This window comes from Pseudophryne corroboree, chromosome 4 (assembly GCF_028390025.1).
Source record: "Pseudophryne corroboree isolate aPseCor3 chromosome 4, aPseCor3.hap2, whole genome shotgun sequence".
Classification (NCBI taxonomy): Eukaryota; Metazoa; Chordata; class Amphibia; order Anura; family Myobatrachidae; genus Pseudophryne; species Pseudophryne corroboree.
The window spans coordinates 202,562,525-202,581,377 of NC_086447.1; the positions used below are offsets into that span (position 1 = coordinate 202,562,525).

Below are 18,853 nucleotides of genomic sequence, written 5' to 3' on the forward strand. Positions count from 1 at the left end.
TCATCTTGAGAGGAAGACACATATATACGGAGGAAGGCCTCCAAGTCCTGATTCACCCTCTCGGTTTGACCATTGGTCTGAGGATGGTAAGCCGTGGAAAACTTTAACTTGACTTGGAGGGCTTGACACAAACTTCGCCAAAATTTGGCTACAAATTGTACTCCACGATCCGAGATGATCTCTTCAGGAAGACCGTGAAGTCGGAAGATCTCTTGTATAAACACTTGAGCCAACTTGGAAGCTGACGGAAGACCGGTGAGAGGGATGAAATGTGCCATCTTGGTGAACCGGTCAACTACCACCCAGATGGTATTAAACTTGTTGCAGATAGGTAGATCGGAAACAAAGTCCATCGACAAATGGGTCCAAGGTCGACGGGGAACAGATAATGGAACCAGTTGCCCCGCAGGCGACTGGCGGGAGACTTTGTGTTGGGCACACTTTGGGCAGGAGGCAATAAATTCCATAACGTCCTTCTTCAGAGTTGGCCACCAGTAGGACCTAGAAATAAATTCAAGGGTTTTCTGAATGCCTGTATGTCCAGCAAAACGGGAAGCATGGGCCCAATGCATGAGCTTCTTCCTTAGAACTGGCTTAACAAAACTTTTCCCTGGTGGAGGCGTAGAGTCCATCCCTACCGTGGAGAATGCCAACGGATTAATAATAGGATGCTTGTCTGCAGACTCGGACTCATTTTCTTGCTCCCATGAGCGGGAAAGGGCATCGGCCTTACGATTCTGAGAACCCGGACAGAACTGGAGTTTAAAGTCAAACCTAGAGAAGAAAAGTGCCCATCTGGCCTGACGAGGATTCAGACATTGTGCGCCTTTGAGATATAAAAGATTTTTGTGGTCGGTAAGTATGGTGATTGAGTGGGAAGCTCCCTCCAACAGGTATCTCCACTCCTCCAGAGCGAGCTTGATGGCTAGCAACTCCTGATCGCCAATGGCATAGTTGCGCTCAGCTGGGGAGAACTTCCGGGAGAAGAAACTGCAAGGATGTAGATGTCCATCTTTGGCCCTCTGGGATAACACTGCTCCTACTCCAACGGAGGAGGCATCTACCTCTAAGATAAAAGGAGAGTCGGTGTCGGGCTGTTTCAGAACTGGTGCAGAGATGAACCGTTGCTTCAGAAGGTGAAAGGCCTGTGTAGCTTCCTCGGACCACTTGGACGGATTAGCACCTTTCTTGGTTAATGCAATGATAGGCGCCACAATGGTGGAAAAGTCTCGTATAAATTTTCTATAATAATTGGCGAACCCTAAGAACCTCTGGACCCCTTTGAGGCTTAAGGGTATAGGCCAATTCTGGATTGCTTGGAGTTTCTCAGGATCCATCTCTAGTCCGGAACCGGACACAATGTAACCTAGAAACGGAATGGTTTTAACTTCAAACACACACTTCTCCAATTTACAATAGAGGTGATTGACACGGAGACGGGAAAGAACCTCTTTTACCCAGAAACGATGATCTTCGAGATTATTAGCAAAGATGAGGATGTCGTCTAGATAAACCACGACATGGCGGTACAAGATGTCCGTCACGGGTGTTAAAGGCGGTCTTCCACTCGTCACCCTCACGGATTCGGATGAGATTGTAGGCACCCCTCAAGTCCAGCTTTGTGAAAATAGTTGCACCACTAACTCTATCAAAGAGCTCGGTAATCAGGGGTAAAGGGTATCGGTTCTTGACGGTAATGTCGTTCAGACCTCTGTAGTCGATGCACGGACGCAGACCACCGTCTTTCTTCTTAACGAAGAAGAAGCCTGCGCCGGCTGGAGAAGAAGATGGTCGGATGAAACCCTTCGCCAGGTTCTCTTTGATGTACTCTTCCATGGAGTGTGTCTCAGGCAGAGACAACGGATAAGTTCGGCCTCGCGGTGGAACCTTCCCTGGAATGAGGTCGATTGGGCAGTCCCATTCTCTATGAGGAGGAAGGATATCAGCAGAGGCTTTACTGAACACGTCCGTGAAGTCTTGATATGGAGGAGGCGGAACATCAGATGACCTGGGGAAGGTAGAACAAACAGGAAGAACTTTGGCTAAACAAGTCTCAGCACAGGAGGGACCCCATGCCAGTATTTGCGTAGTCGTCCAGTCAATTGATGGGTTGTGGAGACGGAGCCATGGAAGGCCTAAAACCAGTGGATGTGTGGCTCTTGGAATCACTAAAAAAGAAATATACTCAGAATGAAGAACTCCCACTCTCAGACGAACTGGAAGAGTCCTTAAGGAAATGACTGCGTCAAAAATCTTGCTGCCATCCACGGCAGTCAAAGAGATGGACGAGGACAGTCTCTCGGTGGGTAGGGACCACCGTTTAACATAAACTTCGGTTATGAAATTCCCAGCTGCTCCGGAATCAAGGAGGGCAATGACGTTCCTGTAACGTTGAGCAATTTGGAGCGACACTGGGAGGTTACAGTCATGAGGAGATGGAGAGGAGATCATTACTCCTAGCCAGCCCTCTCCTTGGCGAGCTAGGATCTGGAGTTTCCCGGACGTTTGGGACAGGCATTGATAGTGTGCGACGGAGCTGCACAGTAGAGACAGAGAGACTCAGAGAGACGTCTTCGGCGCTCAGCGGGAGATAGACGGGAACGACTAATTTGCATAGGCTCATCCTTGGATGGAGATGGTTGACGAGGAGGAGGAGCAGAAGATTTAGGAGTAGATGATCTTCCTCGCTCGGTTGCTCTCTCTCTGAAACGTAGATCAACCTTCGTGCAAAGAGAAATTAGCTCATCCAACTTAGAGGGCAAGTCTCTGGTAGCTAACTCATCCTTGATGCGTTCTGATAAGCCATGCCAGAATGCAGCATACAGGGCCTCGTCGTTCCATGCCAGTTCGGATGCCAGGATTTTAAACTGTATAAGATACTGTCCCACAGTACGTGTTCCCTGGCGTAAACGGAGAATCTCAGATGAAGCAGATGTTATCCGGCCTGGCTCGTCGAAGATGCGCCTGAATGTAGCTACAAAGTCAGTATAGGAGGATAGCAGGGGATCAGACTTCTCCCATAAAGGTGATGCCCAGTCAAGGGCTGAGCCACTGAGAAGGGAGATGATATAGGCAATTTTGGTACGGTCACTGAAGAAATTGCCAGGTAGAAGCTCAAAGTGGATTTCACATTGATTGAGAAATCCCCTGCAGAACCTTGGAGATCCATCAAATTTTGCTGGCGTTGGAAGATGAAGATGTGGACTGGAAATGGGTAAGGTGGGTGGGGTTACAGCTGGTGTCACTGTAGTGGACGCACCGGACGTGCCAGGTCCACGGAGGGTCGTTTGAATCCCATCCAGCCGTGTAGAGAGATCCTGGAGACAGCGGATGATGTGGCCCTGTGCAGCCTCCTGATGTTCAAGTCGGGCTGCTAGTTCTTGCATCGGCCTGGCCGCTTGATCCTGGTCTCCGGCTGGATTCATTAGGTCAGTGCTTACTGTCACAACTGAGGGCCTGAGCTGACGGGAGGCAGCCTCAGTTGTAGGGGCTGAGATGTAACGGAACCTGGGAGGTTGTATCAGACCCCTAGACATGTAAGTAACATGTAGAATAACTGCCCGAAGGCGTGACCACGACAACCAGGATAAAAGTCAATGATGTTTATTATGACAAACTCCGTAACACAGCAGCAGTAAAAGGAAACATAAAAGTCAACAGAGGATAAATACAATTCCTGGGTACTACAGGGTGGCAAGGGCCACAGGCACTGGTAGTGTGAGACAGTTCTTATAATCTTCTAGTTGGAAAGTCCTTACCAGGCCTGACTGTAGCAATGGAGAAAACCCAGGATCGTACCAGCTGATGTTCCAGGAAAGGCTGGGCTGCTGAAGGTAAAACGGCTGCTGTGGATACTGGCTGGAACCAGACTGTTGTTGGTACGGAGTGGATACTGGCTGGAACCAGTTAAATAATAAACGAACTTGAGAGCGATGAAATAATAATGAAGTTTGGAGTTTGAGAGCGGTGAAATAATAATACCGGTGGAGAGTGGTAAACTGCAGAAAAGGACACCGGCCCTTTAAGAGAAGCTGTACACTGCTGGAAGCTGAGCTGGAAGCAGGTGATTGTTTGAGAGCGGTGAAATAATAATACCGGTGGAGAGTGGTAAACTGCAGAAAAGGACACCGGCCCTTTAAGAGAAGCTGTACACTGCTGGAAGCTGGGCTGGAAGCAGGTGATTGTTGTAGCTGGAAACAGGTGAGTCCAGAATGGATCAGAGAGTCAGGCTACACCGCAGATGGAATGCTGGTGCGGGTCTCTATAGCAGAAGTCTGGAGACAGGAGCTGGAACCTGGAAGACAACCACAGGAGAGAGACAAACTGGTACTAGGTTAGACAACCAAAGCACTGACGCCTTCCTTGCTCAGGCACAGCTTACTTATACCTGCAGCAAGGAAGGGGTTGGCTAGGCAATTATGCAAATCAACAATACAGACAGCAGATTGGTGGAAATGATCAGATGACAAAATCCAAGATGGCTGCGCCCATGCAGACACTTGGAGGGAAGTTTGGTTTGTAATCCATGTGAGAATTGAAACAGCAATGGCGGCGCCGGCCACAGGAGACAGGAGACGCCAGACTGATGATTGCACATCTAAACCACGCGGGCACAGCGGAGGCCGCGGCTGACGTAATCGCCACTCTGACACTCTGCATGCAGGAACTCAGGGACAGCGGTGGAGGCCGCGGGGAACGCCATTCCAGATGTTACATGGCGCCGCGGTGACCGCGTCTCAGAGTGACAGGAGAGGAGGCAGGAATGTGGACATCAGTGTAACGGATGGGATCCGGTCCTGGAACGCTGAGCCAGCCTCAGGAGGCATCTGAAGGGTAAGTAATGGCGTCCAGATACCCGGATCGTGACACTTACGTCTTTACTCTTTTCACTGCTTCATGAATAGAACCCCAGTATTACATATGATACAAAGATCCTAGAGGTCATATAGCAAGAGACCTCTCATAAACAGCGCTTGTTCTTCTTTTATAGGTTTAATTAAGTATTTGGTTTCAAAACTCATATCTGAAACCTGAACAGTTTTCTCAGGTTTGTTGTCCATTGTCGATTGTACTTGATGGAGATAGAATTATACTCACTTAATAGCTCAGTAGCCAGAAACTTGCTTAAATAACTATTTCAAGATTTTATTTTTTACAGTTTCGTTGCTTAGACCCTGGTGGCTTTTAGATTTGAGAGTTACTATATAAAGTAACCTGGCCTCTCAGTAAGACTGTATAACAGCCACTGTACTTTCCTGCAGATATGCTGATCGTGCCAAACAGATCCGCTGTAATGCTGTTATTAATGAAGATCCAAACAACCGTCTGATCCGTGAGCTTAAAGATGAGGTGGCCCGTCTGCGAGAGCTGCTGGGAGCCCAGGGGCTGTCTGACATCATTGACAGTGAGTGGTCCCTTACACCGCGCACTTACAGTACACTCCTGGGATGCACTCTTTCCTGTCAATGAAACACAGTCAATAGAAATCACAAGTAAAACTATATTATACTTCGACTTGTTAGACATACAGAGGGACATTTATAAAGACGAATGGTGTTTCCATAGCAACCATTTACTTTTGCTTTCATGTTGTAAATTTCACTAGAATACCCTCAGCATCTTATAGCTTGCTATCAGCTTTTCTTCACGGTTACCTCTAGAGAATACAATATCGTAATACGTAACACTCTTTTAGGTGGAAGCCATATTGTGGTTTGAACCAATATTTCTGAGAATGAAACTTACCAATACACTAGCTACAAGTGACATCACTGACAACTTGCATGGCTGATGTCACTTGTCAGTGGCGAATGGGTAGCCTGAATATTGTTCTCGCCACCAAAATGTGTTCCTTCACTATACGTAGCTGATGGACCTACTTTCAACATATGTTTAGAATGGGCAAATGCAGTGCAAAAATGTCTCCTTTTAGGCTTTATCACTTGTTTGTACATAGAGTGCATATACTGTACTGTACTTGTCACATAATGTAATAATTACCTCCCTACTGAATATTTACAATTCCTTGCTTGGTTTTACCATGTATTGTAAAATGGGATCACAGTCTTTTTTTCACAGGCCCTATCTGTGCTTTAGTAAATTCTATTGTGCAGGCAGTTTGGTTTCGTTTGGTGCTTATCTGCTGTTTGCATTTGTTGCATCCAGTGTGCAGAACTGAACTTATCTGTTGTTTTATCCAAGAGCAATGAGTGGAAAGTATTCTGCTTGGACATTAGAACTCAGTGAAAGTGGAGATCTCCACACACCCAAATGATCAAGTTGTAATGCCTTGTCCAAGCACTACAGTATCTATCAGTATCTATCCGTGTTCATGTGACCCACACATTTCTTAAATCAATAGCTTATTTTCCCTTTATGTCACGCTGAGCCAACAAGTGAGGAAGGCATACTAGTGTGCATAATGGCAGTCACCTTGTTTTTTCTAGAAATGGGCCCAGTTTTGGTTATGATAGAGGTCAGCTTCTTATCTCTATGGAATCTCCAAATTCACCCATTGCTCTGCTAGATTTCTTTGTGACTCCACAAATCTGCCATCTTCATGTACCTAGACGGAGTCTTAGCTGGTGGAAGCAAGTTCCAACCAGTTACAACACACTGTCCTCTCCCATCATAAATGTTTCCGCAGATCTAAAGACTTTACAGCGGAAAATGCCATTCCTAGGCCTCTGTGTACATCTTGTTCTCAATTGTAATGTGTTATGCAATGATCGAATATAATATGATACATTATTAATAGTGTAATGTATCATGCAGTGCAATATATTTGTGGTTCCTTGTGCTTGTGATCTGTCTACAACATCCAAATGGAGATTTCTCTTCTCGCTTCCCTGCTTGTCCTGAATCCTGTCTGTCCCTTTATATGATCTCTCCTAATACTCTTCCTTCCTCTGCATTATATTCATTTCTGTCTTCTGCCATGCCATGTTCTCACTACAACGTGTTACATATAATCCCGCTTTCATTTCCTCTGCACTTCTTCCACCTGTCTCATTCACATGATGTAATAATTATCCCCCACTCCCACCCCGCACTGAATATTTGTATTTGCTTGCTTTTGATTATTCTCTGTGCTTTCTTTACCCATTATCTCCTGCCAATACATCTATTTTTGTTTAATCATTCACTACTGTCTCCATTTGCTCTATTCTGTAATTGCTCTCTCTCTCTCTCCTTCCTCCTCTCCATCCTGATATCCCCTCCTTTTCGGTTCGGAATCTCCCTTTGCCCTCTCTCTGGCTTCTGCTCTCTATAGATGTGTGTCCTGTGGATAACGACAATGTCCTACACACGCGTCACGCTGCTGACAATCTCTTCACAGCCGTTAATGCCCTGACGGGTATGAGCCCTTCGTCCTCCATGTCTGGTTTGTCCAGTCGAGCTGCCTCTGTCTGCAGCCTACATGAGCGCCTTGCCTTCACTCCTGGGAGTGAGGAAGCTATCGAAAGGCTTAAGGTAAATTTTCAAAATAACTATGATGTCTTAGGTATAGAAGATGGCTGAGGGCATATATACTAACTATATACTAACGTAGGGCCTGATTCTGAGTTGTAGGCTTCTGCGGCTACTATTCTGTTTGCTGATGGCATTCTGCTCCCTTTTATATGCATATGCGAAACTACGATAAAGTGTGCAAAAATCTGTGCAACATGCAACATGATAGGTGCTAAAGTTCCATCAGAAACAGGCGTCCTATCTCTGTCTGAATGATGACACTCCCATGACATTCCCGCAAAAAGGGACTGTTCCTTGCGATTGCATGGTTGACACTCATTTACCACCCAGAACCACACATTTCATGGAAAGTGTCCGTTAACATACAGATCAATCTGTCAATTAGTGTAAAGCTAGGTACACACTGTCAGATTTTTTTGAATCGACCGATTTTTAGGGAAATTGTAGGCACCAATATCTGAGCTACACACTTTTTATTTTTAAGTTACTGATTTTCTGCCACATCACACTTCATTTGCATATGTCCGCCCACAAGAAGGATGACATAGGTACAGGAAAACATAGGAAATATGGGCAGATTATTGAGAATGCACACACACTGCTCGATATCTGGAGATTGTGGCCGAGATTTTTGGTTTGAGACGACAGATTGCAAAATCGATCGCTCGTGTACGTGGCCAAGATTTTCCAGAATTATCAGCGAAACGCCAAAACGATCCTTCGTACACACTATAAATTTGTCCGAGAACCCAATTATTGGCAAATCGGCTCAATAATTGTATAGTGTGTACCTAGCTTTATTCTGATCCAGCACATGCGCAGTCACTGCTTACTTTCTTTTGCACATGCGCATCATGCAGAAATCCGCTTTCCCAACTTAGCATATAACTCAGAATCAGACCCTTAAAGTTACCTTTACCCACAAATACAAAACTGTGTTTGTAAGAATTCAAAAGAATGGAGATGAAATGAAGGTGAAAATGAGCATTGATACACTATACGAACTCATACAATAGAGTTGTAAATGGATTAAGCATCCATTAACTCTGCTGATTTTATTGTAAAACATGGAACAAATGTCCCTTTTACCATTTCTTTATTTGATGCACTAACTCTGCACTTACTGTAGCACCAGACTGCAGATATAGTACATGGATTATTACGTGCCGCTAACTAGAAATCTCTATCATGCTCGTAATCCAGGAAACAGAGAAGATTATTGCTGAGCTCAATGAGACGTGGGAGGAGAAGTTGCGCCGCACTGAGGCTATACGCATGGACAGGTAAATGGTCGTTGCTGAGAACATAAGATTCTGAGAGAGTCACAGCAAACAACATGACAAGAACTGAAAGAAGAGATAATAATCCCATCCTTATCTAGCAAGGGGATCATTTGGATTAGAAATCATGCAGTTATATTAGCAGTGAGGCCGTGTCCTCAGAACGTGGCCGTCTTTGTCTCCTGTCTGATTGTACATCTGTGTTCTTGCTCTTACAGGGAGGCGTTACTAGCAGAGATGGGGGTGGCCATGAGAGAGGATGGAGGAACTCTTGGGGTCTTTTCACCTAAAAAGGTAAATTGCAAAGGCTTTTATGACAGATGAAGCAATGTTATACTCTTCCTGAAGTACATTTACATTAGAGATATATATATTTACTTGAGCTGAGGTAGTTGACATGGTGCATGATGCATAAATTTGCACTGCTCATTGCTGGAACAGTGTACATGCAGATCTGCGTGATTCTCCTATTTATGCATGCTTGCGCAAAAATGGGCAGAGCAGGGTAGGATAGGTATGTTCTATTATATGCCAAGTACAGCAGTAGCGTTTTTTTTGCACAATTGTGAACACATACAGATGTGTCCTCACACATCTTGCCTCAATATGCCACGCAGCGGGAGATGCCTGGCATGAGTGAGCTGACAGATTCTGTGCAACTCCGTTAGCGCCTGGCAACTTTTTCATATGCGTCTTAATCACATCGCTATGTGAATAGGATACACAAACAGACTCTGCTGATTAAAATTATATGTGACATGCATATATTCTGTGTGCGACCACGCTTGTATCTGCATATGAAATGTTACATTACAGTGTTTCCTAGAAAAACACAGTAGCATAGCATTTCGTAAACAGATACAGCCTCAGTCGCACATAGAATATAGGCATGCCACATATAATATAATCAGCAAAAGATGCTTGTGTGTCTTATTTGCATAATTTCTCTAGCATCCATAAGGGATAGTGGGGGAATCTAGTACGATGGGGGTATAGACGGGTCCAAAGTGCACCTCCCCTCTATGCCCCCCTCCCACAGGCAGTTTAGAAAAAAGTGCCCTCAGGAGAGGATGCACATATCTGGGCTCAAGAGAGTTTTCTTCAATTTCTTTGTGTTCTGTTTGTTATTTTTGGTATGCTGTTTGGGCAACAGCATGACTGCGCCGTGGGAGTTAGGAAGGGGGGGGGAGGGTGGCGATCATGGGCCTTACAAGGTGTAGAGCCGCTTCCCCGCTGCAGGACCAATGTCCTTAGGAGTTGTTGTTCAGCGGGGCACTGCGCCTTGTCTGTCACAGCCGCAGCACACCGCACATCAGGGTGTGCTGGTGTCCTTCTCTCTCTGTGTCACATACAGTAGGGCAGGCTTGCAAATTGCAATATAACTGTCTGTGTGTATGTGTCTGTTATTGTGCTTACTGTGAAACATGGGTAAACAAACACAAACTGTGCAACAAGGGATTGTGGATCCGCACTAGCCGAGCGCAATAATTTCTGTCAATAATTGTATAATTATATAATGACCAATATCCAAACTGTTAGCTTCAATAAAGAACAGTATCCGATTGGTGGTGCTCCCAATTATTTTGTAGACAACTACAATTTAAAGTGAGAAAGACAGACAAATAAAACTATTTTTGGGAGCACTCTTTTGTAATAATAAAGTAAGTGAAATGAATGAAAAGTTCTGAATGTGCCAATAATATAAAACTTAACCTTTAATTGATTCACAAATAAAATCTGACATTATTGTCTAAGAACAATTATATAAAAACTTGATTGCCTTTTTTAACAAATAAGGTTCAAGTTGCAGAATTAACTGCAGGTGAAAACCTGTGGAATGTATTGTGGATCCCTATATTAATAAAAAGGAATCTGATTGACCACTGAGTAGTTTGTAGCTATGTGATATCTTTAACTGACAATCTCTGTTGCAGAGCCATAACTAGGTGTGTGCCAGCGGTGCGTTGCACACAGCGCATCTGCGCATCCACTGGGACACACACAGAGCGTCACCAGTACCATATTTACCGAAAAGTTATGTAAGCAGACGCTCAGGACCCTGTTTACTGAGCTCGCGCCACACGCCGCTCTCTCTTCTCCCCTTTTCACAGGACACTGTCACACAGTGTGCTGCGTGTGACGTGTCAGGGAGAGGAGCCGCTGCCAACATGAAAAGAGCAGGCGCGCCGAGTGGATTGCGCCCTCCCCCCCCCCCCCCGCACCGGGTCATCGGCTACTGTAAGCACCTCCTACCCTGGACCGTCAGCCTCGCCCTCAACTACCACACTCCCGCCGGAGCAACAAGCATAGTACTTTCCCTTCAGGGAGAGGCACTGACACGAAGGTGGTACGCCAGCTGGATTTATGAATGGAAGGTGAGATGTGCACAGGACGGAGGCGGATAAGGTGCTCGCTGCATTAGACGGTCAGCAGGGATACAGGGGTGAGTTTCGGGCAGCAGCGGCTGATGGTTCCAGGAAAGTGGGGGGGAATGAGGTGTGAGGGAAGGGGGGGATGTTTGCTAACGGTAGCCAACGATTGTGGGTGGGGATGGGTTGGGGCAGGCAGTAATGTGTGTGGTAGTTGTGGTAGGGGGGGGGGGGAGGGGCGAGGGGGGATGTAGTACATTTCTCTATATTACAAAATCATTCCCCATGTCAGTGTCAGTCACATCCTGTAGCACTACATTTCTAGGCTTGTGTCAGTAGTTTTTTATTTTCACTTTATATGTGAACTTACATAATACTAACACTCTTGTTCAGGGCCATAATTAAGTGTGGGCAGAAGGTGCTTTGCCCACAGCTCATTTGGCCTGTGGGAGCACCTTCCACATACACCCAGTTAGCTGCCCCGCCTCCTATTGCCGCTGTGTGCTCCGCTGACGGATGCTCCGGCCACTCCTCCTGCTCCCCTGTGTAGATCGCTGACAGACGCTGCGGCCGCTACTCCCGCTTAAGTTTAGAGTGCTGAGGCCACTCCTCTCGCTCCCCTGTGTAGATCACTGTGCCCACTGCTTCCGCTCCCCTGTTAAGAGCGCTGACATACTCTGCAGCCGCTCCCACACCACTGTATAGAGCACTGATGGCCCCACTGTAAATAATGCAAGTATCTACACTCACACTACACCACAGTGCACTACACTACAATACAGTACACTACACTACAGTACACCCTAAAGGTAAGGGGGAGGATGTAAGGGGCTCTTCCTGGCATAATGTATATATGGGACTCTTCCTGATGTAATGTGTATGATGTGCTCTTCCTGGCGTAATGTCTACTATGGGCTTTACCTGGCATTATGTGTATAATGGGCTCTACCTGGCATTATGTGTATAATGGGCTCTACCTGGCGTAATGTATATAGGGCTCTTCCTGGCGTAATGTGTATAATGTGCTCTATCTGGCATAATGTGTATATGGGGCTCTACCTGGTGTAATGTCTACTATGGGCTCTACCTGGCGTTATGTATATAATGTGCTCTATCTGGCGTAATGTGTATAATGTGTTATGTGTATATGGGGCTCTACCTGGCGTAATGTGTATAATGTGCTCTACCTGGCGTTATGTGTATAATGTGCTCTACCTGGCGTAATGTGTATAATGTGCTCTACCTGGCGTTATGTGTATAATGTGCTCTACCTGGCATAATGGGGGTCATTCCGAGTTGATCGCTAGCTGCCGTTGTTCGCAGTGCAGCGATCAGGCTAAAAATCTGCATTTCTGCGCATGCATATGGGCCGCAATGCGCACGCACGTCGTACGGGTACAAAGCCCGTTGTGGTTCTGCACAGGTTGTAGCGAAGTTTTCAGTCGCACTGACGGCCGCAAGAAGATTGACAGGAAGGGGGCGTTTCTGGGTGTCAACTGACCGTTTTCAGGGAGTGTTTGCAAAAACGCAGGCATGTCTGAAAAAACACAGACGTGGCTAGGCATTCGCTGGGCGGGTGTATGACGTCAAATCCGGACATGAATAGGTTGAAGTGATCGCAAGCGCTGAGTAGGTTCAGAGCTACTCAGAAACTGCACAAACTTTTTTTGCAGAGCTCGGCTGCACATGCGTTCGCACTTCTGCTAAGCTAAAATACACTGCCCAGTGGGCGGCGGCATAGCGTTTGCACGTCTGCTACAAACTGCTAGCGAGCGATGCCTTGGTCAGAAATTCGTTTCTCAAGGCTACAAGCTCCTCCCCAACGATTTTTCAAATCAAGCTTACCAGCTTTGGAGGATATGCAAGTTACGTTGCAACAGGCCATCCAAAAGTTGGTCCAGTCTCACGTTGTTGTTCCAGTACCAATACCGCAACATGGCAAGGGGTTTTACTCCAATTTATTTGTGGTACCGAAATGGGACGGTTTGGTAAGACCCATTTTAAATCTAAAATCCTTGAATCCTTATTTGAAGGTGTTCAAGTTCAAGATGGAATCCCTGCGAGCTGTGATTGCGGGCCTGGAGGAACAGGAATTTATGGTCTCCTTGGATATCAAGGACGCCTACCTCCATATTCCGATTTGGACGCCTCATCAGGCGTACTTGCGGTTTGCCCTGCTGGATGATCATTTCCAATTTCAGGCACTGCCCTTCGGCCTGTCCACAGCCCAAAGGGTATTCACGAAGGTGATGGGGGAAATGATGTTCCAACTCCAGATCCAGGGGGTCACTGTTGTCCCTTACCTGGACAATCTTCTGATAAAAGCAAGATCCAGGGAGCTTTTGTTGCTCCATATTGACTGCTATATCCAACTTCTGTCACACCATGGGTGGATCCTCAACTTACAGAAGTCCCACCTGGAGCCGACTCAGTGTCTCCTGTTCCTGGGGATGTTGTTGGATGCTGTGGCCCAGAATGTGTTCCTACCAGAGGACAAGGTGAGAACATTTCAGGAGATGGTTTGCATGGTGCTCCGACCTACTCGAGTGTCCATCCATCTTTGCATAAGAGGTTGGGAAAGATGGTCACCTCAAACGAGGCAATCCAATATGGGAATTCAATGCCAGAACTTTTCAGCTGAATCTCCTGAGCAAATGGTCCGGATCACATCTTCAGATGCACTGGATGATACGGCTGTCGCCTCAGGCCAGGATTTCCCTCCTGTGGTGGCTGCAGTCCTCCAATCTACTGGAGGGCCGGAGTTTCGAGATTCAGGATTGGACCCTCCTCACGACGGATGCGAGTCTAAGGGGATGGGGAGCTGTCACCCAAGGGGCACAGTTTCAGGGCAGGTGGTCATCCCACGAAAGCCTCCTTCCGATCAACATTCTGGAACTTCGGGTGATCTACTATGCTCTGCTTCAGGCCTCTCCTCTGCTCAAGGATCACGCGATCCAAGTACAGTTGGACAACGCCACAGTAGTGGCGTACATCAGTCGGCAAGGAGGGACAAAAATCAGAGCCTGCATGCGAGAGGTGTCAAGGATACTCCACTGGGCAGAAAGAAATGCAAGAGCAATGTCCGCAATCTTCATTCCGGGAGTAGACAACTGGGAAGCGGACTTCCTGAGTTGTCACGATCTCCACCCGGGGGAGTGGGGTCTCCACCAGCAGGTGTTCCAGCAAATAATCCACTGGTGGGGCTGCCCACAGATAGACATGATGGCTTCTCGACTCAACAAGAAGCTTCCTTGGTATTGCTGACGAACCAGGGAGCCTCGGGCGAGGGCAGTGGATGCACTGGCGTCACCTTGGCCTTACCGGCTGGTCTACCTGTTTCCTCCAATTCCATTGCTCCCAAGGGTGCTAAAGCAAATCAGGAATCAAAGAATCCAGGCAATTCTGATTGCCCAGATTGGCCTTGGAGAGCGTGGTATGCGGATCTTCTGGGAATGTCCATCGAAGATCCTTGGCATCTACCACTAAGAAGCGATCTTCTTCAACAAGGACCGTTTGTCTACCCGGGCTTACGGCGACTTCGTTTGATGGCATGGAGGTTGAGCGGAACATCTTAGCTCACAAGGGCCTTTACAAAAAGGTTATTGCTACCATGGTTCAGGCCAAAGAACCTGTGACGTCAAAACACTATCATCATATCTGGAGGAGATATGTCTCTTGGTGCGAGGAATGCACGTATCCGCCTGCTGAGTTTCAATTGGGACGTTTTTTAGATTTCCTGCAGGCTAGTGTGGATAAGGGCTTACTTCTGAGTTCCATTAAGGTTTAGATTTCAGCCCTCTCCATTTTCTTCAAGAAGAAATTGGCAGTGTTGCTAGAAGTTCAGACCTTCTTGCAAGGGGTGCTCCACATACAACCTCCTTTTGTGCTGCCTACGGCACCCTGGGATCTGAATGTGGTGTTGGAATTTCTACAGTCCTCCTGGTTTGAACCTCTGATGACAGTAGAAGACAAGTACCTCCCGTGGAAGACGGTGATGTTACTGGCCCTGGCTTCTGCTCGATGTGTCTCAGAATTGGGGGCCTTGTCATGTAAAAGTCCATATTTGGTCTTTTACGAGGACAGAGCGAAGCTCCGGACTAGACAGCAGTTACTGCCGAAGGTTGTCTGCGTTTCACTTGAATCAGCCTCTTGTGATTCCGTCCAGTTCTGGCGCTTCTGCACCTCTGGAGGCATTGGATGCTGTGCGAGCCTTGGAGATCTATTTCAAGAGAACGGCTCGGATCAGAAAGACGGATTCCTTGTTCGTGCTCTATGATGCACGGAAAAAGGGTTGTCCTGCTTCAAAGCAGTTCATTGCTCGTTGGATTAGGTTTACTATCCAACAGGCTTATGTGTCGGCAGCCTTACCTGTTCCTAAGTCTCTGAAGGCCCACTCTACAAGATCTGTGGGATCTTCCTGGGCGGCTGTCTGTGGAGTCTCAGCTTTACAACTTTGCCGAGCTGCCACTTGGTCGGGGAAGAACACTTTTGTTAAGTTTTACAAGTTTGATACCCTGGCCAAAGAGAATACCCAGTTTGGGCAGGCGGTGCTGTAGCAGTCTCCACACGTTCCCGTCCGTTCTGGAAGCTTTGGGACGTCCCCATCGTACTAGATTCCCCCAATATCCCATGTGGATGCTAGAGAAAATAGGATTTTAATTACCTACTGGTAAATCCTTTTCTCGTAGTCCATAAGGGATATTGGGCGCCCGCCTCAGTGCGGTGACTTTTCTGCAGGTTCTCTTTTATGTGGTTACCTGTTCAGCTGTTGCTGTTGTTGTTTCCAGCCGTTGCTGGTAGTTGTATGTTCGTGGTGTGCTGGTTTCTAAATCTCACCACTCTTTGTTGTCATATTTCCTTCTCTCATATATGTCCTTTCTCCTTTGGGCACATTTTTACCTATAACTGCCTGGGGGAGGGAGCATAGAGGGCAGAAGCCAGCACACCCAGTGAAGAAAATTTAAAGGGCACTGGCTCCTTTGGACCCCGTCTATACCCCCATCGTACTAGATTCCCCCAATATCCCAAGAAAAGGATTTATCGGCAGGTAATTAAAATCCTATTTTTGGGTATAAGATGCTTTTAAATGTAAAAAGGTCGCACGAAAAGATGCTCAGCGCTAGCGAGTCACGCCACGGCATGGCATGACTAGAAGGGCTGTTTAATGTGCAGGGAGACTATATGTGAGTGGACAGACCAGCAAAAAGATGCATATAAACCTGAGAAAACCATATTATTTGTGGGTGGTCAAGGCAGGTGTAAATTGGGATGATGAGGTTTTCGGTCTGCAGCACTAGTGAAACACATGTGATGGATGGCTTGCTCCCCTGACACTGATTGGCGCTGCCTTTGTAGCTTGGGCATAGATTATGCTTATACAGTATGAGTGTGTTTAGGTATATTATTTTTTTCACTGCCAATACTCCTGCATAAGAGAGGTTTCTGTAGTGTAATTCATGTTTAATATCAAATACACCCGCTTGGCAAATGCCTCCAGTTAGTACGCCTATGTGACAGAGCCCGTATACATACTATACACAGTCATGTCAGAGGACGAGAGAGGCCTCAGACAAGTATCTTGCCTAGGATCCCATGGGATCTATACATGACTCTCTGCATATGGGCCAGCACTGAATGACAAGATCTGATTTGAATTTGGTTAAATGCATGGGTGACCTTATCATATATTTTGCGCATAAGCATCCAGATATCATGGGGGCCTAATAGCATAGTTAGCATATGATCACATGATCAGGAAGGTAGCAGCCTTCTGACGGCTAGATAGTTTTCTGACGGCTGTGTAGATAGTTTTATTTGATAATATTGTTGCATTTATGGCCAGCATCACTGCCTCTTGTGTGTTTTTAGAATGATGATATAAGTAGTTAGTCTTTTAGGGGTAATCCAGTTATGGACAATCTCCACCTCGATAAGTCCTGACTCCCTTGTAATATTCACACTGTAAGTTTCACAGCAGTTACTGAGGCTCCCAGTGCAGAAGAACCGAGCACATTCAGTCCTAGTCAGTTACCCAATTAAGTTGTGTATGGTCACCATTATTTTGTCAACAGTATTAACTTTTAAACTTGACTGTAACCCTCTGTTGGCTACAATATACTTATATAACCGAGTATGAGTGATTGGGTCATTGTGTACTGTATCCTGTTGTCTTTGTGATTTTGAGGCTTTATTGTTTGACTTTTTGTTGTCTTCTCCACCCACTCACTTCCCCATCCCACGGGATTGTCAGGTCATCCCTGCAGCTCTGGAAATGTGCTCAGACCTGGTTGGGGTTTATTCCCCAAAAGAGGTTGGTGCAGGTTTAGTGTGCTGTGCCTTTCTGTCTACCTGCCGCTGCTCTTCCCCAGCTCATAGAGGAAAGAGAGTTCTCTCTACTTTAAATCACTTTAATGCATGTTATATTATGATGTTGTATTTGGCACATGGATTTAGTTTCTGTGCTCTTCATGTAACAACTGATATTTTTCTCTCTCTGCCTAGACTCCTCATCTTGTGAATCTTAATGAAGATCCTCTGATGTCTGAGTGTCTCTTATATTACATCAAGGATGGCATCACAAGGTAAGAACAGGCATGGGACACATTAATGGGAAGTCAGTAATATAGAAAGGATGAGATGCTTAATACAAACATAGCAATGTAAATAACTACAGCTTCTTAGTTGAGCTTCATGATGACATGACATATATTAACAGCTTGAGATAGTTCCTCTATATACACTTTAAAACAATTGGGCTCCTTCCCACTCCAGATTGTGCTTGTTTATTGCTCTCTCTGTGGTGATTAAATGCATATTTTTGGGCTTCCCCCATAGTCATTCCTATTAGAGAGAAGCAGTTGCTTTAGTATCTAAAGTTCTGCCCTACTCAGTTCTGCTAATGCCATTGATGGCCCTTGTCTATTTCTACCCCACCACTGTCCTAAAATATGACTGCTACCTGTTAGGTCATATTTTGTTTGGTTCTAAGGTAACTACTGTATGGTTTCAGGTGTGTGAGGCATGGTTTCAGATGTATGAGGCATGATTTCAGGTGTGTGGGGCATGGTTTCAGATGTATGAGGCATGATTTCAGGTGCATGGGGCATGGTTTCAGGTGTCTGAGGCATTGATTCAGATGTATGAGGTATGATTTCAGGTGTATGGGCCATGATTTCAAGTGTACGGAACATGGTGTCAGGTGTACTGTATGAGGCATGATTCAGGTGTATAAGGCATGATTTCAGGTGTATAGGGCATGGTTTCAGCCTGGTGTATAGGGTATGGTTTCAGGTGTGTGTGGCATGATTTCAGGTATATAGGACACAGTTTCAGGTGTATGAGGCATGGTTGCAGGTGTATGAGGCATTGTTTCAGATGTATGAGGTATGATTTCAGGTGTATGGGCCATGATTTCAAGTGTACGGAACATGGTTTCAGGTGTACTGTATGAGGCATGATTCAGGTGTATAGGGCATGGTTTCAGGTGTATAGGGGTATGGTTTCAGGTGTGTGGGGCATGATTTCAGGTATATAGGGCACGGTTTCAGGTGTATGGAGCATGATTTCAGGTGTATGGGGCATTGCTTCAGATAAAAGAGGCATGATTTCAGGTGTTTGAAATACGATGTAAGGTATATGAGATACGATTCCATGTGTGTAGGGTGTGATTTCCGGTGCATGAGGCATTACATGATTTCAGATCTGTGAGGTATAAATTCAGGTGTACTACAA

At 46.1% G+C, this 18,853-nt stretch overlaps 1 protein-coding gene across 13 annotated transcripts in view; it reads left to right on the forward strand.

Moving 5' to 3' along the window:
• Nucleotides 1-18,853, forward strand: part of KIF1A (kinesin family member 1A) — a 297,735-nt gene that overhangs the window by 128,093 nt on the left and 150,789 nt on the right. For 8 of the 13 annotated variants that reach the window (XM_063915782.1, XM_063915783.1, XM_063915784.1 and 5 more), the window contains exons 13-17: nt 5,262-5,404; nt 7,274-7,473; nt 8,677-8,756; nt 8,972-9,047; nt 17,624-17,703. In XM_063915782.1, the coding sequence (XP_063771852.1) occupies nt 5,262-5,404; nt 7,274-7,473; nt 8,677-8,756; nt 8,972-9,047; nt 17,624-17,703 (579 nt within the window). The remainder of the gene's footprint in view (nt 1-5,261; nt 5,405-7,273; nt 7,474-8,676; nt 8,757-8,971; nt 9,048-17,623; nt 17,704-18,853) is intronic. The other 5 variants (XM_063915795.1, XM_063915790.1, XM_063915792.1 and 2 more) reach the window with 1 other exon arrangement.